Genomic DNA, 26,206 nt, shown 5'->3' on the forward strand with positions numbered 1-26,206 from the left:
GCAGGTGGTTCTGAGCAGTCATATGTACTCCTGGCGCGGTCTGTTGTCCAAGGGGTGTGGGGGTCTGATGTCTTAGGGATGTAGGGGTTATGAGACTCCAAAAGAGGATATGATGGCCTCTGGATAGATGTATCTGGATCATTGGCTAAGGACCACAGAAATCTAGGAATGCAGAAGATGCTCAATAGGGTGAGCCCAGGTAGTTGTCCAGTTGGGAGCTTTAGCCTTGAAAGGGTCCGTGAGGTATGGTGGCAGAAGTCCAGATGGCTACTGGCACGAGTCTATGGAGACACACCGCGCGTCCTGTGCACTTCAAATCGCTGCAGAAAGAGACCGTAATGAAAAAAAAAAAGCTGATTTCATGCGCTCTGAGTGCAGCCCCTCCCATAGACAGAGCGGGGGATGCATGTAGAGCGCACGGAATAAGTGACATGTCACTTCTTAGAACGCGCGCTTCTGGCAGCAGCCGAAGCGCTGCGCTCTAATACGCCACATGCGCACGTCTCCTGCATAATCTTCATAGATTATGCTGGGGATGCATGCAGTTACGCTGCGGTGCAGATCACAGCGTAACTGCATGCAAATACGCAACGTGCGCACATAGCCTAAATATTGTTACTTGCCATGCACAGATCCTCGTATGGCAGAACATAGGATTGCCAATTAATATATGGAGCAAGTGAACAAGATGATTTTCCAGTTTTTTTATGTAAATACACCTTCTAGCACAGTTTCTTCTAACACTTCTATGTTTTCTCAGGTCATTTAAACTTGCTTTCAGATTTCATCACACTGACCTTTCTGCTCCAGTAATTGTTGCACAAGCGAAGCACAGAGGAAATTCCACCATCCATATTTGTCACATTAAGAATTGTACAATCTTTGTCTCTAGAATGATATGTATGTATCAGTTAACATTGACCATCAACAACATGAATACATAAAGCAAGTAGCACTGGGGATATAAAATCAGAAACTGCTTTATTTCCATATTCACATGTTCTCCAAAAATAACACAGAAGGGTGAGAATTAATTATCCCCTCAAAACCACAAGATTCAATCTGTATCTCTGTTGTAGCGAGGTGACACCTCTTGTGTTTCTCTGTCAATTCTTTCCAATTTTTTTCCCTGAGGCTGAGAATTTTCAGCTGATTATAATTTGCAATTGTAACTCCTAGATCTATTTGGATTTTGCATATGTTATGAACAAGTACTATTGTGGCTCGAAACGCGTTGCAGATTATTTCACATGCCATACTAGTGTGCCAATGTAATGTGTTATTTTTAAGAACATGCAAATGAATAAATAAAGTAGTTCATGATTTTAAGTGATTGATTGCTCTAGCCATGGAATGTAATTTACCAAGCACTGGGTAGAATTCATCTGAATCCGAATGTTACAGCTTTGAGAGTGGTAAGCACCTTTAGGCTAGGTTAACACATTCATTATTTGGTCCGAATTTTACATCAGTATTTGTAACTAACTAAAGTCAGGAGTGGAACAATCAGAGGAAACTTATAATAGAAACACGCTGTAGCACCGGCGTCTCTGCAAAAAAGCCAACTTACTCACCGCCCCAGCTGGCTTGCGTCTCCCCTGCACCCCCGGCCATCCACGTGTACTGCTGCTTCCTTCCCCTCCCGGGCCCTGTACATGCCGCACAGGATTCCCAGTAGTGCACCTAAGATGTGCGCGCATACACTGGCCCTCCTCTTAAAGGGCTAGTATGCCATTTCCCGAACATGCCTCTCAGCCGTAGGCTGAGAGACACTGTGTATTTAAGGCACCCTCCCATTAAGAGAGTTGCCTGCACAATGCTTATAGTTAGTCAGTCAGTCTTCAGTCTGCTACCTAGATAGTTGTCAGGTCCTTAGCTCCTATCCCATGATCTCTGTGTCCATCTCCAGGACCTGCCTTCCCATAACTGTTTAACCCTGACCTGCCCATCATACCTGTCCATACCTGCCTGTCCAGCTTGCCTTAGTCATCCAGCATGTATCTGAGTCCGTCACCTGTCCTGCCACAGACCCGATCACTGCCCTGAGAGTGGTACCTGGCATCCACCTCACAGTGGGTGCTTAGTTAGCTTAGTCAAGCCCCTCCTACTAAAGCTCCGGTCCCCCTGTGGTCCAGTGGGTCCACTAATCCAGCCCGCTGCCCCTACACCAGCCGCTAGTTTTACATACAGTCATGACTTGCCCAAAGGCTATGGGGTTCTCGCTCCCGGGCTGTATATTTATGGGGACAGTTCATTGGGTGGCCATTGCCCAGTTCCGTGACCCTGGGGGTTGCTTGAAAGAAGTTATATACAGGGGAATAGTACTAAAGGTTTTGTCGTGATGCCACTTGCAGGTTGCACCTAGGTAGATGGAGCCACCGCTGCACAGACTCTCACCATTGGGGCTGATGTTAATGGCTGCCTGGATGTTGGGCCCTCCGCAAGTAGGGCCAGGCCCCAGGGGGTAGGTGCTGGAGTTAGGCACGGAAAGAAGGTAGGCCATACAAGGGATTACAGTGTAACTGGTTTCTTTACTCACAGCGTTGTGATGGCTGGTACCCTGAAAAAGGCTGGTCCTTACCACTGGTCTTCTTAGTCCCAGTGCCAGAGTGGTAACCTGGTGGCTTCTTTCCCCCACACCTGCCACTAGCTGGTGGGTCCCCGTGGCTTGGAGCTTCTGGGGTTCCCCTCCTGGTAGTCTTTCAGTTTTTAGTCCGTATGGCAGGCAATTTGAACCCTGTAGGGTCGGTGTTCCGTTCCGGTCCCTGGTTCTCCCGTCACTGCTGGTGCCCCTTTAGGCTCAATGAGATCCTCTCACTGTGCAGATTTTATCAGGTCTGCCTGGAGTGTTTGCCTGACCTAGGGCTCTGTACCCCGTCGGTGCTATGGTTTTAAGAGTACTCCACCGTACTCCTTCGTCAACCAAACGCCTGCGCCTGACAGGTCACTGTTACAAACTCCCGTCAGGTTACGTCCGTCTCCTTCCACTTCCACGTACTGACTGTCTGACCCCTCCTCCCTGGTTGTCATCTAGTGGACTGGATCGGCTCCACCCCTGGGTGGCCATCCATTGGGTCCAACTCTAGTCTTTCACCAGTCCTTGGGGAAGGGAAAAACAGGGATTATATATGCGTTTCGGTGTTATCGGCACTGGTCTTCTGGGTTCCTGGGGGTAGGCCCTGCATCTTTGACAGGATGCAGTACCTTGTAGCTCTTGATGGCTTCAGGGGTGCTACAGTCACCTCTTCTGCATTTAATACCCACTCCTGGTTTTGGCTTAAAAATACTGGGGTAAACAATTGACCAAATTCTGAAAGTGTGAATGGTGCTTAAAGTTACAAGAATAGATGTTGCACTAGTTATGTAAGGACTAGATCAATGGTTGACCTACTGCCCAGAAATATACAATATTCTTTATTGGTTTGTTTTTTTTCTGCAGCCAGTTAATATAGTTTTTTTATAGTCTAAAATAGACAATAGGAGAAATCAACCAATCATTTGCTAAGAAATCCCCAGCCATAAAATAAGGATGCTGATGAGTCCTTTATGGCAAACTATCCTTTGTGTATTGTCGTCTATAAAACTTCTATTACTTTTAGTTCAACATCATATAGTAATATTCCTTTAATGTAACATCAATGGAATCTGGTACAGATAGTGGACTAAAACTTACAGTTGAAACACTTTATAAAGAAAGCCTAAAAGAGAAATACTAACATATAGAGGTCGAGTCATCAAAAAATGTACACCAGGAATCTGTTTGAAAAGGCACATTATTTCTGCAACTCAATGTTTGTCACTTTTGCTGTCTTTTACCCTAGTTCTGCCAGTTTTTGGAAACATACAGAAAAATAGGGGCCTGTGCAGAAAAAGCGCAATAGGGTCTTACCCTGGTAGACTAGGGGCGATATCAGGGCAGTCCTACTCACCAAGTAGGGTTGTGACAGTCACAACACCTGTAACAGCATAAATCTGGATCACGGCAGCAGTACCCCAGGCGGTTGATAACAGAGAGAGGTAGTAGAGCGGGGCTTTCAAACACCACGCCAATGATCACTGCTGATATCTTGGATTAATGTAAACTTTTATTTTTCCACAGGTCTACGCGTTTCGGGAGGCTCAGCTCCCTTCCTCAGGACCGATAGGCATAAGATACATCAAATATCTAGTCTCAAATCTCAAATCTAGTTTTTGGAAACGTGGGAGAATCTTGGTGGGAGAGGGTATAGACCATCAAATATTTCTCATAATATTCACCTCAGAAGTGTAAAGTAAGACAGAACTGTACTCCTGTTTGTGATTGAAGTACATGTCTGATGCTGTCTCATGGCAACTGAAGGATGAACCTAATTTATTAAAAGGCAGATGTCTCTTAAAGAGAATCTATCATCAGGTATTTGTTATTCAATCTGAGAGTAGCAAACCATAGGGCACAAGACTCTGAATCCAGAGATGTGTCTCTTATTAGGCTGTGTGATGTAGTTTCAATACAATCATTGTTTTATCAGTAGGAGATTATTGTAAGAGAGTGAACTATGACAATACAGGGCGAGCATTAGGACCCTGCAGAGTCTGCCTGTCTGTCTGAGCGATAAACAGGAAGTTGTTGTGGAGATCCAGGAAGTGAGAGGAGGGAGTTTGTGTGTCCATGGCAACGGGTTTTTGAAAAAAACGTAGTAGGTGAAGCAATATGGGCCTTAAAAAAGTTGGTTGTAAGCCCCGGTTGGTGACCAAGGGACTTGTTGGTGAACAGAGCGAGTGACAGCATCTGAGGAGAGTGAAGGGAAACAGAAATTGCGAATACAATACCACATCACTGTGTGATAAGCGATCCAGTTGTGCGGACCTGGGTCCAACTGAAAGAGCATTTGAGGAGAAGCTGAGGAGATGTTTCCCTCCCTGACAGAGCAAGTGATTGATGTCCAGTAAGGCCGTGAGTGACTGCGACAAGAGAGACGGCGTCCGGTGTCATCCCCATTGGAAGGATTCTGACAAGCCCTGGAAAGGAGTGATCCCCAGACTGCATCCTGAGGCTACAGAATTAAAGTGCTTGACAGGTGACTCTGGCATTGGCTGATAGCTGCCAAACTTTGTTTTTTTTTTTGCAATAAGTACTTATTTTTGGCGCCAAAGTTTTATTTTTATTTTTCTGGACTTGCTGCAGCCCACGCGGAAACATACCGGTGTAAAGTTACATTGGAGTTTAATGGTACCATAGGTTGTGCGATACCCGGGTATCCCTGTGATAAGTGTATAGTCATCATTAATTTAGTGTATTGTATTATTATCTGTGATAAGTTATACTCAGTGCGCCATCTCAGAGGTTCCATCAGACCACCCTCACCTAATTCACATCGTCTTTCCAGTTTGATAAGTTTAACGTGTAGGTAAATTTGTTCCTGGTCCCAAATGTGATTTATATATACTGGGATCTCTGAGATCGGTGCATTGATTTTCGGCTAGCGCTTAGTGTGTGAAAATTATTAATGGTAATGTTTTTAAGGGGATTTTGAGCTTATTATATTCTACATTTCACCGTAATTTGATCCCCATTTCAGTAAAATACTGTTGTTCATTTCTGCCTCAGTCTCGGTCTGTGACTCACTGGATCTTAATAGGACCTCTGGTCATTACATTATCACTGCCGAACTACAGCTCATGTGCATCCCAGACCAGATAATCTATGCAACCGTGCCCTCACCACTGATTGGCAGCTTGTTGACAACACACAGTGTACACAGGAAGCTGCCAATCAGGGTAGTGGGTGGGGTTATACACAGGGCAGAAGACTTAACTCTGCTACATCTACATCAGACAAATATGGACTCTATCAAAACTGAACCTAGCAGCATAGTAGGTGACATGTCTGGATTCAGGATTTCTTGCCTTATATTATGCTGCTCAGATTATATAAAAAACCTGCTGGCAGATTCCCTTTAATGAATTTGGCCCTTCTTACTCCAGTGCACTCAGGATCAAGACTAACAGGCAAAATGTCATGAATCAAATCTGCTACAAAAATGTTTAGGTTTAGTTTCATTTTATTTGTTTTGTAAACCTAGTAATCAAGTATCTAAATGCTGCCCATATAACATCTGCTGCAAAAGAGACATAGCATGTCATATATGGATAGGCCTGATCCGTCAGACTGGGAGACACCATTATTTAGCTATTCTCTGCCCTTCTAGACTGAAGTCCATATGATGTCTATAGATCCGAATGCGAATGGAAAATGTTCTAACCATAATGAAAAGCATTACCTCATGTATATCCCTGAAGGCATCATGGTATATATCATTTGTGCTGTTAATGATAAAAATTCTGGTGATATGCTTGGATCCACATGTTGGTTGTACCCTAAAGTATTAGGAAAAATAAAAATGAAAAACTTTAAAGGTATTAATTCCAACCTTCAACCATTCCTGGTGTTACTAAAAATCTCTTGATTCCTTGCCCTGACTTGCAAGTCAGCAGTGAAGAAACCATGCCTCCTTATTCCTGTCCCCCTCCATGCTAAAGCCCCATATTGCCCCTGCAACACAATCTCCGCATGACAGTTTAAAGTCCTCTATTCTACAGCCACTCATTGATGAAACAGCCACAGAGCATGTTAAAGTTAACATAGCCTCCCTATAATGTATTCTGCCACTCCTGGATGCTGAACATTCTCCATCAGTTTTAAATCTTTTGAAAGCGTTGGAAGTTGAGCATACACACATTCGGCTCCATTTAGGTATGAAAGTCATGTCTTGGGATCACTGGAGATCCTAGTGGTCAAACCTAAAGTGAACAACAAGTTGTCTCCTATTCTGTAGATAGGGAATAACGATAATAAATAGTGTTTGGAACGTGCCCGGCGCCTGCATTTCAAATCTCGCTGCCAGGAGGAAAGAAAGTTTATTCCTCCTGGCAGCATTCGGGTTTCAGTTATCCAGATGGCCCCAGTGTGGGTTCAGTTACAGCTCTCTATATCGAGAGCGGTGACTGAATTGAGTATATAGCTCAAAATTAGAGAAAGCTGTCAGTCAGTGCGGGGGTCACAATTACAGTCACCACTCTTGATACACAGAGGGGTTACTGAAGCCGGCATCACTCGGATGACTGAAACATGAGTGCTGCCGAGATGATTAAGTTAATTTTCTCCCGACAGGGCGTTTGGAGTAGAGGCATCCGGCAGGTTTCAAAAGCTATTAACCTGCAGATTAACCCCACATCTGTAGGCTAATAGCATTTTTTCATGATAGGTTCCCTTCAAACTTGTTCTCCTAACCAAACATGCCATAGACTGTTAAGCAGGTAAAGAACAAGTACACTTTTTTTCTGGATAGCTGCAAAAGATGCATCTATCAGAGTACATCCATCGGCCATTTATCACTCATGCAAAATGCATTGTTTTTACTGGATGCCATGAATTAATATCTTGAAAGATTGCATAACAAAACAATTCAAGAACATTTACGGGAGATATTTCATTGCACCAGACAGAACATGATTCCTGTTGAAAGTCCTTGGATGTTCTTGTATTTGATATTAAGCATTTAATACAGTGTGTCCACCCATATCCTGTCCACCGCCATTAACTTGAGAATGGCGGCAGCTATAGGTATAGATATAGTAAAGTATCCATGCGCTACGCAATGACACCACCTGGTGGAAAACAACGCAGTTAGCATTTTTATCTCGAAAATGGAACGAGGTAGAGAAAAAAAGTGAATTACAAAGTTGTAGGGCATCATCAATTCAATATGAACTGACACCTTGCATACAGAAATGCTATGATATGAAAACCATGACCCCCCCAAGACATTGAATGCTGGACATGCATATGGCGCTCATTTAACTTTGATGCTCAAAGTGGCCACCGTCAGCTGCAATGCACATCTGGACTCTGGACAGCATACTGTATCTTGCTGCATGTTGTGCAATATGGTAGGGGACACGTTTGCACAAGCATCTGTAATACGTCGTCGTAGATCCTGCAGTGTTGGTGGAGGGGTCGCATACACCTGCTGTTTGATGTGACCTCACAGAAAGAAGTCCAATGGAGTCAGGTCAGGTGAGCGTGGAGGCCACTCCACGCAGCCACCATACCCAATAACTTGTAGGAAGTTCTCCATGAGGTATCGCTTCACGTCCGCAGCCTTGTGAGTTTTACAAGTTCTAATCATAGCATTTCTGTATGCAAGGTGTCGATTCGTATTGAATTGATGATGCACTACAACTTTGTAATTCACTTTTTTCTCTATCTCGTTCCGTGTTCGAGATAAAAATGCTAACTCCGTTGTTTTCCACCAGGTGGCGCTATAGGTGGTTTCATTTTCATGGCTTCTTTGCTATAACCTAGACCCTACTTCTATTCCTATAGCTGCTGCTCAAGTTAATGGCGGTGTACAGGATATGGGTGGACACACTGTATAAAAACTAAAGAAAAAATAGTTATCTTCATTTCAATGCTCGATGACCTCAAAAAGAGCAACATTGCCTAGTCTTTATGTTGTAAAGGAAGTTGGCAGCGCTCATTTAACATATTTACACTGACTTTGTTTGACGTCGACTTTTTTTATTTTAGAGTTTCACACTCTATAAAAAGTCTATAATTGCTTTTTAGGTCACTATATTCAGGCTAAAGGTCTTCTCTGTGTGCTAGGCATTTGGCTTTTAACAAATATTTTCATATTATTCAGAATTAATTTTTTTTCGATTAAAAACTATTACGTACCATTGTAGCCTGTCACATTCTTTGACAAAAATGTAGGTAGCCATTCATAAAACACGATATTCTATAAACAAAACATCACATCAAAGTGAGGTAGTTAACATACACCCAAATTTATATATGAGCCACATAATTTGGTATTTACACCAGATTCTAATATTAAAATGCGCAAAAATTTTGGTGTATAATGTTTTTTCCACTTTCAATGTAGAAATATGTTCATTCTGCTTTTTCTGCTTAAAAGTGAGCATGACTTGCCTTTATTTAACTTTTAAAAACAATTTATAAGCTGAACATAATAAACCTCAAAAATAGTAGCCAAGTAAGCCAGCTATTATGTGATGTAAGCAGATAAAACAGTCTAAGCCAGGGATGTCAAACTCAAATACACATAGGGCTAAAATTAAAAACTTGGACAAAGTAGCGGGCCAACTTAATTGCGTGACCCACATAGTCCTCCATACAGATTAATGGGCCCCACATAGTCCTACAAACTGAATAATGGGCCCCACATAGTCATCTAAACAAAATAAAGTGCCCCACATAGTCCTTCAAACAGAATAATGTGCCCCAAATAGTCCTTTATAAAGAATTATGGACCGCACATAGCCCTCCATTCAGAATATTGGGCTCCACATAATCCTCCATACAGAATTATGGGCCCAACATAGTCCTCCAAACAGAATAATAGGCCCATACATAATCCTGCATACAGAATTACAGTCCCCACTTAATCCTCAATATAAAATAATAGGCCCACAAACCCCTCATACAGAATAATGGGTTCCACATAGTCCTCTGTACTGAATAATGTGCACCACATAGCACTCCATACAGAATGATGTCCCCCACATAGTTCTCCGTACAGATTAATGGTCCTCAAATAGTCCCCCATACAGAATAATGTGCCCCACATATGCCTCCATACAGAATAATGTGCCCCACGTAGCCCACCAAACAGAATAATGGGCCCCACATAGCCCTCCATACAGAATAATGTGCCCCACATAGTCCTCTATACAGAATAATGGGCCCCACATAGCCCTCTATACAGAATAATGTGCTCCACATAGCCTTCTATACAGAATAATGTGCTCCACATAGTCCTCCATACAGAATAATGGACCCCACATAGGTCTTCATACAGAATAATGGGCCCCCCATTGTCCTCCATAGAGAATAGCATCCCTGGAAAAATAAAATCAGCCTGTGGGCAAGATTTGGCCTACGGGCCAGAGTTTGACATATGTGATCTAAGGTCTTTTTGATACGTCCATGCTATTCGGTCCAATGACGAATCACAATGCTCGGACTGGCCACGCATCTCCCGAGCCGAATGTGACAAGTGTATACATTTCTATGAAGGGAGATGCATGGACAGTCCGAGCATTGTGATCAGTCATTGGACCTAACAGCACAGACGTGTGAAAGAGCACTAGGAATGTACTAAATTTACAAAAGGCATGAAACTCTATGATAAACTGAACAAAGTGTAAAGGCCCCGTTACACGCAACGACGTATCTAATGATATATCGCCGGGGTCACGGATTCTGTGATGCACATCCAGCCTCGTTAGCGTTGTCGTTGCGTGTGACACCAACGAGCGACCGTTAACGATGGAAAATACTCACCTTATTGTCCATCGTTGATACGTCATTCCTTTTCAAAAAATGGTTGATTGTTGAGGACGCAGGTTGTTCGTCATTCCCGAGGCAGCACACATCGCTACGTGTGACACCCCGGGAACAACAACCAAAGCTAACCTGCGACCACCGGCAATGCGGAAGGAAGGAGGTGGACGGAATGTTATGGCCGCTCATCTCCACCCCTCCGCTTCTATTGGGCGGCCGCTTGGTGACGCCGCTGTGACGCCGCACGAACCGCCCTCTTAGAAAGAAGGTGTTTCGCCGGCCACAGTAACGTTGCTAGGCAGGTAAGTCCGTGTGATGGCTCCCAACGATATTGTGCACCACGGGCAGCGTGCCCGTGATGCACAAATGACGGGGGCGGGTACACTCGCAAGCGATATTGCTGCGTGTAACGGGGCCTTAAGACTATCCAGTCTTAGCTTGCACTGACTAAATTGACAGTTTTGTTATATGATCCTTGTTATTTTACATCAATTATTCAATTTGTGCTAACATATGCAAGAAAAAAAATATACGAACCAATGATTGATTTGCATTGTATGTACAACACTGGGGAATATGTAATGAAGAGTTAATAAATAAACCTTACCTGATAAACAGCAATTACCCATTTCCTTGTATTCTGAAACAAAACCTCATCAGACCAATCTTGGTGCTCTTCCGATAGTTTTTGTGCTTTATGATTGTGGTATCGAAACCAAACAAGGCTCTGTGCCTGCATAAATGGACTTTCATTTCCCATAGCATTACCGAAACCTATTGTACAGACCCAAACAAAATCAGATGAATTTCCAGCAAAGAAGTTATTTCTTTTTACAATATTTATAAGATTGTTCAAGAAATGCTACATTTGAACAACCAAAGATACGCGAAGCTACGTTCATATGCATCGATCATATTGGGGACGAAAAACGCTAGAGTCTTAAGCCACTGCTGTCCTTAGCTGATCTTTAAGCAATCAGTAATTTTGCAAGGAAATTACTGTTTCACCTGCATAACCGAGCATTTAGATGGCAAATAAAGTGAGGCTTTGTTCACACATTCCTTTTTTTCTTAAAGGCAAAACCTGCTCTTTTGGCAGTAAAGAAGTTGCAAACAAAAAGCAGGTTTTGATGTATTTTTGCTGATTTTTTGTTGTGTTTTTGCTGCTTTTTTGTTGTGATTTTGTTGTTTTTTGTTGTAGTTGTTTTTTCTTTGCTTATGGTACATTTTATATGAGTCACTTGTCTACAGTAGATGCTTAATAGTTAATTTCATTCACCAAGAATGCAATAAGAACACAGGAAAAATGCATAGTTGCATTTTTTTACTTTTTGTGGGGAAAAATATTCTCAAAACATTGCAAAATTGCTGAAAGAATTAACATGCCGCAGTTTTTAATAAAAACAATCTTTTGAATGAGATTTCTAAAATCTCATAGCTTTTGCTGGTACTGTAAACAGATTTTAATTTGCATAAAAATACATGAAAAAAATTGCAGCAAAAATGCAATGTGTGAACATAAAGCCCGCTTTACACGTTGCAATTTCGCATACGATTTCGTATGCGATTTGCAATGCCCCCATCGTATGTGTGGCATGTTCAATTTGTTGACCATGCCGCACATACGAGTTACCCCCGTCACACGTACTTACCTTCCATACGACCTCGATGTGGGCCGCGAACGTCCACTTCCTGGAGTGGGAGGGACATTCGGCGTCACATCGACGTCACATGGCAGCCGGCTGTGGGGCGGAGCTAAGCGAGACGTAAACATCCCGCCCACCTCCTTCCTTCCGTATTGTGGGCCGGGAGCCGCAGGACGCTGGTAAGAAATGTTCATCGTTCCCGGGGTGTCACACACTACAATGTGTGCTACCCCGGGTACGATGAACAATCTAATGTGCAATTCTAGAGACAGGTACGATGTGTATGCGATAAACATTTTAACGTTCAATTGCAATTGCACGTACCTGTCACACACTGCAATGTACTTTCAATGCCGGATATGCGTCACTTACGACTAGAGATGAGCGAACCAGCCGCGGTTTGGCTCGAGTTCGGTTCGTCGACCGGAGGTCTCGTTCGAGTTCAGTTCGGCGAACGTTCGACGAACCGAACTCGAACCGCATAGGAAAAAATGGCAGGCAATCACAAACACATAAAAACACCTAGAAAACACCCTCAAAGGTGTCCAAAAGGTGACAAACAACTCACGACACAACACAAACACATGGGAAAGTGACAAGGACATATACTCATGCGAAAACAAAGGAGCTGGACAAGGAAAAAGAGGAGGAGACACAGATATGAGTATATGCAAGGGAACGTCAATGCCATTACTGTGCAACTTGAGCCCTGTTCATTTTAGGCTTCCAATCTGGATAAATTGCCTGAGCTCACCACGTACGCCTTGGGGATCTGGTTGTGTCCCGCAGCCAGCGTTTTCTCGGAACGTGTCCTCAGTGCTGCTGGGGGTGTGCTGACAGCTAAGCACACGCATCTGTCCACTGACAATGTGGACAGACTAACGTTCACCAAGATGAACAAGTCATGGCTCTCAGAGGACTTTTCTTCCCCTGGCTCAGCCAGGGGAGGCGAAAGGCACGCGTATTTTTGAGAGTGCTTCATGCAAAGCATCTTTTTCATCTTGAAAATGGGGGTCAACTGATGCCAGTCAAGTGGGGTGTGTGTGGCCCAATTAGTGGAAACGTGGGAGACTGTGGTTGGAGTCCCCTCGCTTTTGAAAAAAGAACCAAGATGAACAAGTCATGGCTCTCAGAGGACTTTTCTTCCCCTGGGTCATTCAGGGGAGGTGAAAGGCACGTGTATTTTTGAGAGTGCTTCATGCAAAGCATCTTTTTAATCTTGAAAATGGGGTCAACTGATGCCAGTCAAGTGGGGTGTGTGTGGCCCAACTAGTGGAAACGAGGGAGACTGTGGTTGGAGTCCCCTCGCTGTGTTTGTAAAAGAACCAAGATGAACAAGTCATGGCTCTCAGAGGACTTTTCTTCCCCTTGGTCATCCAGGGGAGGTGAAAGGCATGCGTATTTTTGAGAGTGCTTCATGCAAAGCATCTTTTTCATTTTGAAAAGGGGGGTCAACTGATGCCAGTCAAGTGGGGTGTGTGTGGCCCAATTAGTGGAAACGAGGGAGACTGTGGTTGGAGTCCCCTCGCTGTGTTTGTAAAAGAACCAAGATGAACAAATCATGGCTCTCAGAGGACTTTTCTTCCCCTGGGTCATCCAGGGGAGGTGAAAGGCATGCGTATTTTTGAGAGTGCTTCATGCAAAGCATCTTTTTCATCTTGAAAATGGGGTCAACTGATGCCAGTCAAGTGGGGTGTGTGTGGCCCAATTAGTGGAAACGAGGGAGACTGTGGTTGGAGTCCCCTCGCTGTGTTTGTAAAAGAACCAAGATGAACAAGTCATGGCTCTCAGAGGACTTTTCTTCCCCTGGCTCAGCCAGGGGAGGTGAAAGGCACGCGTATTTTTGAGAGTGCTTCATGCAAAGCATCTTTTTCATCTTGAAAATGGGGTCAACTGATGCCAGTCAAGTGGGGTGTGTGTGACCCAATTAGTGGAAACGAGGGAGACTGTGGTTGGAGTCCCCTCGCTGTGTTTTAAATGCTTTTAGAAGGGCATGACATGGCTTAGAGCTTGACTTTCAGCATCTGCAAACTGTTGGCTACCAAAATGCTTCCTTTCCAACCTTTTTAACCGAGGATTTTCGAGACCTTATGCCCATCGCAGTGCCCCAAGAGCCGATGCCCAGGCGCCACTCCTTCTCCAACAAAGGCGTGCACGCGCTACACCAGCATGTCGCACCAAACATCACCGCTTCTTTCAGAAACTGTGTGACAGGGTGCATTTCACCACAGATACTTGGCCCAGTAAGCATGGACAGGGGCGTTACATGTCGCTGACAGTGCAATGGGTAACTATGGGGAGAGATGGAGCAGGGTCTGCTGTACAAGTCTTGCTGTCCCCACGAGTTGTATCAATCCTTCCTCTGTATGTAGAAGTTAATACACTGCTTCTGCCTCCTCAACCTTGTGTGGGTCCTTCACCTCGGCCCAAACCCTGTGTGGTCAGGGCACCCCTCCTTGTAACTGCGCACAATGAATACCACACACCTCCTTACTATGCTGGCAGCAGAGCTCAATGCCATCATGCGGTCAAATGTTTACTTTGAAATGTATGGGAAATGTGAGTCACACCGCTGAGAAGTTGTGGACGGTTAGCTCTGGAGACCAAGTTTCATCAATGGTTGTCTCCACTCAACCAGCAGCCAGGGAAGGCCGGGTGTGACAATAATGCAAACATGGGTGCGACCCTTCGCCGTGACAATGTGACACACATGCCTTGTGTGGCTCACGTGTTGAACCTGGTTGTCCAGCAATTTTTAAAGCACTATCCTGGCCTACATGGCCTTCTGCAGAGGGCACGGTGTAACACCTTCCTTAATCCACACACTCAGATGGGCTGTAAAGGATAGGCTAGAGGGAAGCCACTCACCAAGCAGGACCTCCAGAACCCTGAAACCCTTTAACCCCTATACAGGGATTAGGAATTACACAGGGCCCAAGGTGATCATTACCTGTGGAAGGCTGCAGTTCCAGAGAATAGTAGTCAGGCAGGGACAAAACATTAATTGAGGAACAGGAACAGAATGGGACGGCCAGGACTTAATCAGAAAACAAGCAGAGGTGAAATGCGGATCGGCCAACAAGGTACATAAACAGCAAGCAGGAAAAGTAGTCAGGTAACAAGCACACAAAATCATAAAACTGAACTGGGGGTAAAAGTAACCAGAGGTTCATAGCTATGTCTGGCAGTGGTCTGCAGACAGGATGGGCATAAAAAAGGGTGTGGTGTCTTCCCATTGGTTGTAGCTGAATGATGGTACTTGATTTGTGAGATACCCACCACCTACATTCAGCCAGAGATAGTGCATCTGTCAAGGTAATGCAGCCCAGTGGGTGAGCATAACCTGCGTCCACCTGCGCCGCTGGCATCAACTTCTCTCCCATCATCAGCACTATGCATGAAAGGAACATGTTGTCACCTGGCGACCGGAGTACAAATTGACGGAGCGTACTCCGTTGATGACTTAACCGCAGTGTGCGGCAATGATGCAAACCTGGCTGCGGGCCATCGTCAGGGCAATGTGACACACGTGCCTTGTATGGCTCACGTGTTGAATCTAATTCTCCAGCAATTTTTAAAACACCATCCTGGCCTACCTGGCCTTGTGCAGCGGGCATGCTCGCTATGTGCTCACTTCCATCGTTCGCACACAGCAGCTCAACAACTTTCGTCGCTACAGAAGTCTTTAGGTCTGGTGGTTAAACGCCTGAAATGCGATGTGCCGACACGCAGGAATTTGAATCTGCACATGTTGCAGCGTTTGTGGCAGCACCGCCGAACCCTGCTGCAATACGTTATGACATATAGCCTGGCCTAACTTGATCAAGAGGTGGTGCAGATCACGCTGATGGAGTGGTGTCAGATCAAGGACCTATGCACCCTTCTACACAGTTTACAAATGTCGACGAAGATGTTTAGCACTGGCAATGCCATTCTCAGCGTGACAATTCTGGTCATCTACATGATGGAGCACACTGTAAGCATTATTCAGAGTCAGGTGTTGGGACAAGAGGAAGGGGAGAAAGTACAGGAGGAGTCATATGCGGAAGAGATAACAAGATCTACGAGGTCCAGATTGTCAGAGGCACCTAGGCGGCAATCATGGTGGGGGAGAGGGATTAACAAGGGTGCATAGTATCAGCAAAAAGTGTTGAGGAAGGTGCAGGAGCCCATGATGAAATGGAGGACGAACTGGCGATGGGCATGGAAGACTCAGCAGATGAGTGAAAGCTTGCTCACATTTCGGTTGTGCGAGGTTGGGGGGAGAGGGCAGAGGAAGGAGGCACGATTCTCACCTCTCTGCCACCAACACACCAAGGACTTGGTCCTCCTGGATGCACAAGACACATGAGCGCCTTCTTGCACTACCTACAACATGACCCTCGGATTGTACGAATTCGAAGTAATGCTAACTACTGGGTTGCCCCACTGTTAGATCCCTGGTACAAGACAAAATTTGGCGAAATAATTCCTGCCATAGAAATGGACGCACGTATACAGGAGTATCTGCAGAAGGTGGTACGCTATCTTAGATCTGCTTTTCCACTAAACACCAGTGCTGCACAGAGTGAATCTCAACGCTTTGTCATGGATAGGAGGAAATGGTCTTTTACTTGTCCACATCTGAGGGACCGAGGGCTGGCTGCTGTGCTGAGATGGCGTTGAGTACGGTGTCCCTGCAGAGTTGCACTTTTGGTCATATACAAAATGAGTTGAAAAAGGACAGATGCTGGTGGAAAGGGGAACAGGTGTGTTGGAAAGGGGAAAAAAGTTTTTGTCCGTGGGTTTGGTGGTTAAGCAAAAGTAACATTTGCTGAAGAAACACCATCTGTTACGGTGGGACTGGCAGATTTGGATAAGGTGGTATATACTATGTTACCGCTATATAACGAAAATTAATAAGAAAAGAAAGAGAAATGTATATATCCCCATCAGTAGTCAGTGTCCACCGTGCTCCCAGATGGAAAAGGAGAGGTTGGCAACTGGAAGGTTAGGTGGAGGATACAGAGCTGTGTTGCTATGAAACTAATAGTAGCCTGAACCGAGTTAGACGCCACTCGGATCTGGAGACTGGGAGCCCTGTTAGCGTCACAGGGTCCACACGCCCACCCAGCCCAGGAACTCCCTGTTAACATCACAGGGGCCATTGAGTACGCTGAACGAGTGTACATTGGGGCTACACCTGTGGACAGCAGGCGCATCAGCAGCAGCAGGCCTGTTAATGCTACTGGGCTGCACAAGCAGGAATGGTAGGACAGGAGCTGGTCTTAACCGTTCTGCGTTACCAACTGTGGTGGCGGCCTGCATCGACGCCGTATCCCTGCCTACCTCTGGCCTAAAGCCGCAATGGGTTCAACACACGGAGGTGTGCTCTTTCGGAGCATAATAGAAGACTGTGCACCTCCTTGTTTGCTCCAGCCCGTTTTATAACCTGGGTCCGCCCCAAACCAGGGTGGACCACAATGCACCTCCTGGAGACAAAAGCAGAGTGACATGTCATCAGTGTCATTCATAACTAGCATCCTATTCGGAACCACCACTTCAATAATGACCTCATGGCTGCCACGACACAAACACCTCACCAGTCATCGTCTGACCATCAATAATGAGGTGACAAGTCATAGGGGTGGGCCTCTGCAAGCCATTTGGGAGTGGCCTGGCCACATCGTCAGGACACCTGATGCCCTGTGGTCTATATGGGCCCCCCACATCAGGGGCAGGGCCAAAGAGTTCATTACCGGACCTAGTCTCTGATGCAGTAAGTGCCTGAGCATGCTCAGTAGCATGAAATACAGTCTCTGAAAAAAGACTATCAGCTTTAGCATGGTGTCTAGGCACAACACAGGACTTAGACCCGGCACGGAGTGCAAGTACCTGTGCAAAGAGGCTTTTCGCAATAAGTGTGGGAGCATGCGCTGTATCCCGAAATGAAGACTTAGCCTCAGGAATGGCACAGTCAGGCTGAGCATACTCACTAGGCGAAACACTGTAGTTAGGCTGCGGCTGGGGTAAATCGGCACACGCATGCGCACTAGCTGCCTCTCCACACTTAGACGTGGAGGAGAAATTGCTCTTCGGGTGTGGACTTGGAGATGCTGTCTATGAACAGAAGGAAAAGCTAAAGGTGTGTGTTACAGCAAGGAGCCACCGCGGAAACACTTCGTTCAATTGTGAGGGGAGTCATTTTGGAGTTTGGTGAGGAGTACCGTAACGCCAGTGAGCAGCATCCTGTGCCACAAACCAACATTCTTACGGTGCTGTCTATACTGCTTACCGTGAGAGGAGCGTAAAGTCTGTATTTCTGGCAACTGGACATCACAGTACCCGGGTACGGTAGGCTGTGCCCAGACAATAATGCGGGCACGCAACACTTTGTTTTATTAGCAAAACACATATCTGTTCTGGGTAGGCCGACTATATAGACAATAAGACTTGCTGCCTCTGCACTGTCAAATTGTCACGTACAGTTTAAATCATAGAGGGACAGCGACACATGTTTGCATTGACTGTTGCTTTTCAAGATTTCCATGACTGTGTTGCAGAGCTGTGTGGTTTGCATTCACACTGCTATCATCTGCCTTATCTGTGAGGCTTCAGCTAACAAGGGTATTCAGGGGGGGTAATGTGTTTTGTCTATGTTTAGGTAGATAACTTGGAAGCTCTTGTGATGCGACACTGGTAAGTCGTGTTCGCACACACACACACACACACACACACACACATTCACAAACACACAATTACTGCTACACAGAGGGATTAGCAGGTAGTAGGCAACAGAATAGATTGTTCAATTATTTAAATTGTATGCATGGTTATTATTGTTTGTTTTGGTAAAGTTAAACAATCATTTATCAACCCAACTGCCTAGAGTCCTTTTCCTGTTGCCTGGTTTTGCTGCATACTGGGGAGCCCACCCTGTACACGACTTAAAATGAAGCATAAGTCGCAATGTGAATTTCACTGTGCTACAATGCAGCCTAGCGCGCCTGTGCAACCACCGCCTGCCCCATCAAGTGCATCTGCGTGCTCTTCATCCTCTGTGACTGTGGGGACAGCAGTCTCACATAGTTTTTCACACTGAACTTCCACCCCTTTACACGCAACAGGGAGTGTGATTGGCAGGTCATCACTTGTTTTGGAAGTGGAAACAGATGGTATTGTTGAGCTGTCAGACATCGAGAAAACCAACATTGGATGCAGGCTACATTATATTCACACCTGCACCTTCGTCACAGATTGCCTGGACTACCTGCAGTTAATAATTGCATTCCAGAAATGGAAAGGAGTGTAGAACATGTGTTGTACCTTGCTTGGCAGCAAAGGAACACTAACTTAGTATTCCAGACAATTTTAGGATGGCAGAAAAGGAGTCAGCTCTTTGGGCAAATTAAATAGCGTGGCAAAAGTGGACAGATGGGTACAGGGGCCGTGTTCTGTGGGTACCAGGACAGTAAAAGAAGCCTCACTTTCTATCCCTCCTAATGATCAAATGCAGCAAGGAATTCCCTGAGTTTGCTATAAAATTAGTGTAGCAAAATGTGCATGAGGGTGTAATGCAGTGGTGCTGCAAATAGCTTTGCACCAGTGAGACACTAATGGAAGTCCAACAGCCACTTCTTGTATGCCACTAAATGGCAGCATTTTTTTCTATCATTATAGCTTATTAAAAACAGAGCAGGAGGGTGTCATGCAGAGGTGCTGCACATAGATTTGCACCAGTGGGGCACTAATGGAGTAAAACAGCCACTTCTTGTATGCCACTAAATGGCAGCATTTTTTTCTATCATTATAGCTTATTAAAAACAGAGCAGGAGGGTGTCATGCAGAGGTGCTGCACATAGATTTGCACCAGTGGGGCACTAATGGAGTAAACAGCCACTTCTTGTATGCCACTAAATGGCAGCATTTTTTGCTATCATTATAGCTTATTAAAAACAGCAGGAGGGTGTCATGCAGAGGTGCTGCACATAGATTTGCACCAGTGGGGCACTAATGGAGTACAACAGCCACTTCTTGTATGCCACTAAATGGCAGCATTTTTTGCTATCATTATAGCTTATTAAAAACAGAGCAGGAGGGTGTCATGCAGAGGTGCTGCACATAGATTTGCACCAGTAGGGCACTAATGGAGTACAACAGCCACTTCTTGTATGCCACTAAATGGCAGCATTTTTTGCTATCATTATAGCTTATTAAAAACAGAGCAGGAGGGTGTCATGCAGAGGTGCTAGAAATAGCTTGGCACCAGTGGGGCACTATTGGAGTACAACAGCCACTTCTTGTATGCCACTAAATGGCAGCATTTTTTGCTATCATTATAGCTTATTAAAAACAGAGCAGGAGGGTGTCATGCAGAGGTGCTAGAAATAGCTTGGCACCAGTGGGACACTAATGGAAGTCCAACAGCCACTTTTAGGATGCCACTAAGTTTCCTCAGTGTTTACTAGTATAATGGCTTAGTAACAAATGAGTTTGAGTGTGCAATGCAGGCAGACGTGCTGCAAATATCTTTGCACTAGTGGGACAATACAGAAGTCCAACAGCCACGTTTAGGATGCCACTAAGTTTCCTCAGTGTTTGCTAGTATAATGGCTTAGTAACAATGAGTTTGAGTGTGCAATGCAGGCAGACGTGCTGCAAATATCTTTGCACTAGTGGGACAATACAGAAGTCCAACAGCCACTTTTAGGATGCCACTAAGTTTCCTCAGTGTTTGCTAGTATAATGGCTTAGTATCAAATGAGTTTGAGTGTGCAATGCAGGCAGATGTGCTGCAAATATCTTTGCACTAGTGGGACAATACAGAAGTCTAACAGCCACGTTTAGGATGCCACTAAGTTTCCTCAGTGTTTGCTAGTATAATGGCTTAGTAACAATGAGTTTGAGTGTGCAAAGAGCAGGAGGGTACAGTGGCAGGGTTGTGGGTCTGGGTAGAGGAAAGGAAGCCTCCCTTTCTATCCCTCCTAATGGGGAAATGCAGCGAGGAAATTCCTGACCTTAGCTATACAGACGCTGTCATCTTGTGTAGCTGTTAAAATCTGTTTTCACGGCCCTGACTGTCACCTATGGCTCTGACCCTGCCGGTATTAGCCCTTACAAGGGCTGAAAGAAACTTCTATCCCTATTCTGTATAGCGCTGTGTATAGAGTGTACACAGCAGTATCAGAGACAGGAGCTATGCCAGCGGTGACTGACACCAAGACGCAGAAGGCAGATAATGGCTTGCTGGAGGAAAATGTCTGTTTTTATAATGCAGGGACATGTGACATGGACATCCTATCACACATGCCGTTGCTTCTCTGGCTAAAAGTCAACTTAGCTGTGTGTGTGTCTGGGATTTGCTGACATGCTGGCCCGCCCCACTACACGCGCGCGCTTAGGGAAGGAAGACAAGGAAAAGAAAAAAAAAAATGGCGATCGCCATTATCCAAACAGCAGTGATCTGAATGCGCTGTTCCCGCACACTATACACTGAAATTTCATAATAGTGTGAGTCACAGAGTGACTTACACTATTACAGCGGAAAGCCAGCTAGTAGTTAGCTTGTCTTTTTGCTGCTAGAACCGTTCTCGAACGTATCTAGAACTATCGAGCTTTAGCAAAAAGCTCGAGTTCTTGTTCGATCTAGAACAGCCCCCAAAATCACTCGAGCCGCGAACTGGAGAACCTCGAACCGCGCTCAACTCTACTTAAGACGTGACCCCGCCGACACATTGTAAGATACATTGCAGCGTGGAAAGCAGGCTTTAGAGATGAGCCAACCTCTAGAGGCTCGAGTTCGGTTCGGTTCGCCAAACGAAGCCCGCGTTCGAGTTCGGTTCGGCGAGCCGTTTGACTAACCTCTCGAACCCCATAAAAAACAATGGGAGGCAATCACAAAGACATAAAAACACATAGAACAAACAAACAACTCACAAGACAACACAAACACATGGGAAAATGACAAGGACAAATACTCATGCGAAAACAAAACAGCTGGACGAGGAAAAAGAGGACGAGACACAGATACAAGACATGGTATGCCCTTCTAAAATCATGTAAAACACAGCAAGGGGACTCCAAGGGAAGTCTCCCTTTTTTCCAAAAATTGGGCCCCACAGACACCCCTTCAGTGGCAGCACTTGTGCCCCAGTTGTACACTTCTCAGGTACATTTGCATCAAGCACATTCTAAAATACACCAGCCTGAACTGTCTCCGGGATGACACCGGTGTAGGCAGCAAAGTCTTTGCTGATCCATGATTTGTTCATCTTGGATCATTTTTAAAAACACAGCACGGGGACTCCAAGCGGAGTCTCCCTTTTTTCCAAAAAGTGGGCCACACACACCACTTCAGTGGCATCACTTGGGCCATAATTGCAAACTGGACAGGTTGATTTGCATTAAGCACATTTAAAAATACGCCAGCCTTTACTCTCCCCAGTATGACACAGGGGTAGTAAAGTCCTTGCGGATCCATGACTTGTTCATCTTGATGAACGTTAGTCTGTCCACATTATTACTGGACAGACGCGTGCGCTTATCTGTCAGCACACACCCAGCAGCACTGAAGACACGTTCAGAGACAACGCTGGCTGCGGGACACGACAAGATCTCCAAGGCGTAAGTGGCGAGCTCAGGACATTTTTCAAGATTTGAAGCCCAAAATGAGTAAGGCTCCAGTTGCAAAGTCATGGCATTGATGTTCATTTGGCGATACTCCTGTATCATCCTCTCCAGCTGTTGACTATGTGTCAGACTTCTTGTCTCTTGTGGCCTTGCACTGGATGGTCTAAAAAAAGTTATGAAACGATTCCATAAAATTGCTGGTACCAGCATCAGATACGGTGTTGCTGGTACGGTTTGACTGATAATGATGAGACAGTCCCATGCTTGGCAAGTGACAACTGGGAGATTCACTCTGTGCACCACTGGTGTTTGGTGGAAAAGCCAAGCTAAGATCGAGTAACAGCTTCTGCTGATACTCCTGCATACGTGCATCCCTTTCTATGGCTGGAATTATTTCAACAAATTTGGACTTGTACCGGGGATCTAATAGTGTCGCAACCCAGTAGTCATCATCACTTCTAATTTTGACAATCCGAGGGTCATGTTGGAGGTAGTGCAGCAAGAAGGCGCTCATGTGTCTTGCGCATCCATGAGGACCAAGTTCTCGCTGTGTTTGTGGCGTAGAGGTGATAACCGTGCTTTCTTCCGCTGACATCTCTCCCCAACCTCATTCAACCGAAATTTGACCAAGGTCTCCCTCATTTGCTGAGTCTTCCATGTCCATCGAGATTTTGTCCTCCATTTCTTCATGGTCTCCTGCACCTTCCTCAACATTTTGGCTGCTACCATGCTCCCTTGTTAATCCCTCTCCCCCACCGTCCTATGCCTGCCGCTTTGGTGATGCTGAACGTCTGGACCTTGTAGATGTTGGTATCCCTTGCGCATATGACTCCTCCTGTATTTCCTCCCCTTCCTCTTGTCCCACCCCCTGACTCCGAATAGTGTTTAGCGTGTGCTCCAGCATGTAAATGACTGGAATTCTCATGGTGATAATGGCATTGTCAGCGCTAAACATATTCGTCGCCATGTCGAAACTGTGCAGAAGGGTGGAGGTCCTTGATCTGAGACCACTCCAGCAGCGTGATCTGCCCCACCTCTGCATCTCGTCGGCCCAGGCTATATGTCATAACGTATTGCACCAGGGCTCAGCGGTGCTGCCACACTCGCTGTAACATGTGGAGAGTCGAATTCCAGCGTGTCGATACATTGCATTTCAGATGAACCGGCAGGCCGAAAGACTTCTGGAGCGATGCAAGTCAGACAGCTGCGGTGGTTGAACAGCGGAAGTGAGCAGAGAGTGACCGTGCCCTGTGCAGAAGCCCATCTAGGCCGGGATAGTGGGTTAAAAATTGCTGGACAACAAGGTTCAACACATGAGCCATACAAGGTGTGTCGCCTTGCCCCGGCGAAGGGCCGCACCCAGGTTTGCAGCATTGTCGCACACGGCCTTCCCTGGCTGCAGGTTGAGTTGAGACAACCATTTACGAAACTCGCTCGCAAGAGCTGACCACAACTCCTCCGCTGTGTGACTTTTATTTCGAAGACATTTCAAGGTAAAGACTGCCTGATGCCGTTGAGCTCTGCTGCCAGCATTGTAAGGAGGTGTGCGGGATTCCTTGTGCGCAGTTACAATGTGGGTGGCCTGACCAGGCAGGCTTGGGGCGGAGGTGGAGGACCCAGACGAGGTTGAGGAGGCAGAAGCAGTGGAGGAACTTCTACATAAAGAGGATTGACACACAAGTCGTGGGGACAGAAAGACTTGTTCAGCAGACCCTTCTCCATCTCTCACCATAGTTACCCAGTGCCCAGTCAGCGACATGTAACGCCCCTGTCCATGCTTACTGGTCCAAGTATCAGTGGTGAAATGCACCCGGTCACACACAGAGTTTCTCAAGGAAGCGGTGATGTTGTGTCCACCTCTGTGTCCACCAGGCGGAAAAGCAGCATTTCGGTAGCCAAGAGCTTACAGAGGGATAAAGTCAACCTCTTAGCTTTGTCATGGCTCGGATTAAATGGCCTTTTATTTGTCCACATCTGAGGGACAGAGATCTGGCTGCTGTGTGGAGATGGTGGGGAGTAGGTTGTCCCTGGAAAAATGCAGGTCTGTGACGAAAGTGCAGGCGGAGACATGATGTTGCCTTCATCCAAAGTTGGTGCGCTCGATGTCTGAGAGAGCTGTACACCAGCACTTGTTTCCCCTTCCAAACTAACTATCGACCTACCAAGCAAACTGCCTGTTGCGGTTAAAGTGGTGGAAGGTCTGCGTGGAAAACCAGTAGTGACAGCTGTCCCCACTGTCATAAAAGATGAATAGCGCGCAGAGGAACTTGAAGGGGCAGATGGTGTTTGGCCCGCTACGCTAGGCTGCATTGCAGCATGGCGAGCTTCCCACTGGGACTTATGCTTGTTATTCATGTGACGATTCATGGAAGAAGTTGTCAAACTGGTGAGTTTTTGGTCTCTACTTATAGATTGCCGACAAATTTTACAGATCACACAATTTGGGAGATCCTTTGCAAGGTCAAAAAAGGACCAAGCTAGGCAAGGCTTAGAGGCCATGTGACCTGCAGAGCCACCCCAACTTGTGCTCAGAGGCAGAGTTGTGGTTGAAGATGCAGTTTTAGACGTGCTACTAGTACTCCGACTCTGTCCAGGAAGGTGCAAGGTAACTTCGTCGTCAGTTGCATCCTCCTCCACTGCCTCTGGTGACCTCCTCGAGTGCCTGACTGTGGGTTGACAGTAAGTGGGATCTAGAACTTCATCATCAAGCGTTGTGTTTGCACTCCCCTCGCCCTCAGACCTTCCTCGTCCTGCCCTGACTGAATAGATAAGTCATCATCCCAATCAGGTATCTGCATTTCATCGTCATCAGTATGTTCCTCATTGTCTCCACCAAAAGGTGTTACAGTTTAGGAATGAGGGTGTACATTATGCTCAGAAACTTGGTCATCAGGGCCAGAATCTGAGTCACAAAGCTTCTGGGCATCACTGCAGACCATTTACTGGTCTGTACTCACTGTAGCTTCGGGGCAGACCTCTGATTCCCAGGCTATAGTATGACTGAACAGCTCTGCAGACTCAGCCATCTCTGTTATACCATACTGTGCAGGGCGGGTGGAGACTTGAGAGCTGGGAGAAAGCAAGTGTGATTGGGATGACAACTCAGAGGACTATTGTTTTTTGGATGTTGAAGTTGAGGTGGAGGAGAGGGCACTTATTGGAGCAGTTAAGATCCATTCAAGCATGTTCTTTTTTTGTGCATCATCTACCTTTGTTACAGTTGTTCGGGTCCGTAAAAAAGGGAGCACATCGGATTGTCCATGGAAAGTAGTAGACATCTTACTTTTGCTGGAAGATGGCCTATCTTCAGCAGATGTTAATGTAGCTTTCCCACCTTCCCCACGGACACAAACTTTTTTCCTTTTCCAACACGCCTGTTCCCCTATACACCAGCATCTGTCCTTTTGCCACTCATTTTGTTAGCGACAAGATTGGCCACTTAAAATGTGGATGCAAAAATTGAGAGTTGGTGTAGATTGCAGAGGTGGTCTAGCTTTATAGACCGCTGAACAACCAATACTGACTATCACAGACAATTTTAGTATTCCACTAACAGTGGCAGCACAGTTTGCAATTAGAATTGCATATCAAAAATGGACAGGTG

The 26,206-nt window shown here is 45.7% G+C and overlaps 1 protein-coding gene across 1 annotated transcript in view; it reads right to left on the minus strand.

Moving 5' to 3' along the window:
* LOC142301686 (dual oxidase 1-like) overlaps window positions 1–26,206 on the minus strand; it is a 92,531-nt gene that overhangs the window by 54,640 nt on the left and 11,685 nt on the right. The window contains exons 6-9 of the mRNA XM_075342709.1: window positions 10,956–11,122; window positions 8,720–8,780; window positions 6,261–6,357; window positions 798–888 (exon numbers count right to left, since the gene is read on the minus strand). Of these exons, the coding sequence (XP_075198824.1) occupies window positions 798–888; window positions 6,261–6,357; window positions 8,720–8,780; window positions 10,956–11,122 (416 nt within the window). The remainder of the gene's footprint in view (window positions 1–797; window positions 889–6,260; window positions 6,358–8,719; window positions 8,781–10,955; window positions 11,123–26,206) is intronic.

The sequence above is a fragment of the Anomaloglossus baeobatrachus genome, chromosome 4, assembly GCF_048569485.1.
Source record: "Anomaloglossus baeobatrachus isolate aAnoBae1 chromosome 4, aAnoBae1.hap1, whole genome shotgun sequence".
Lineage (NCBI taxonomy): Eukaryota > Metazoa > Chordata > Amphibia > Anura > Aromobatidae > Anomaloglossus > Anomaloglossus baeobatrachus.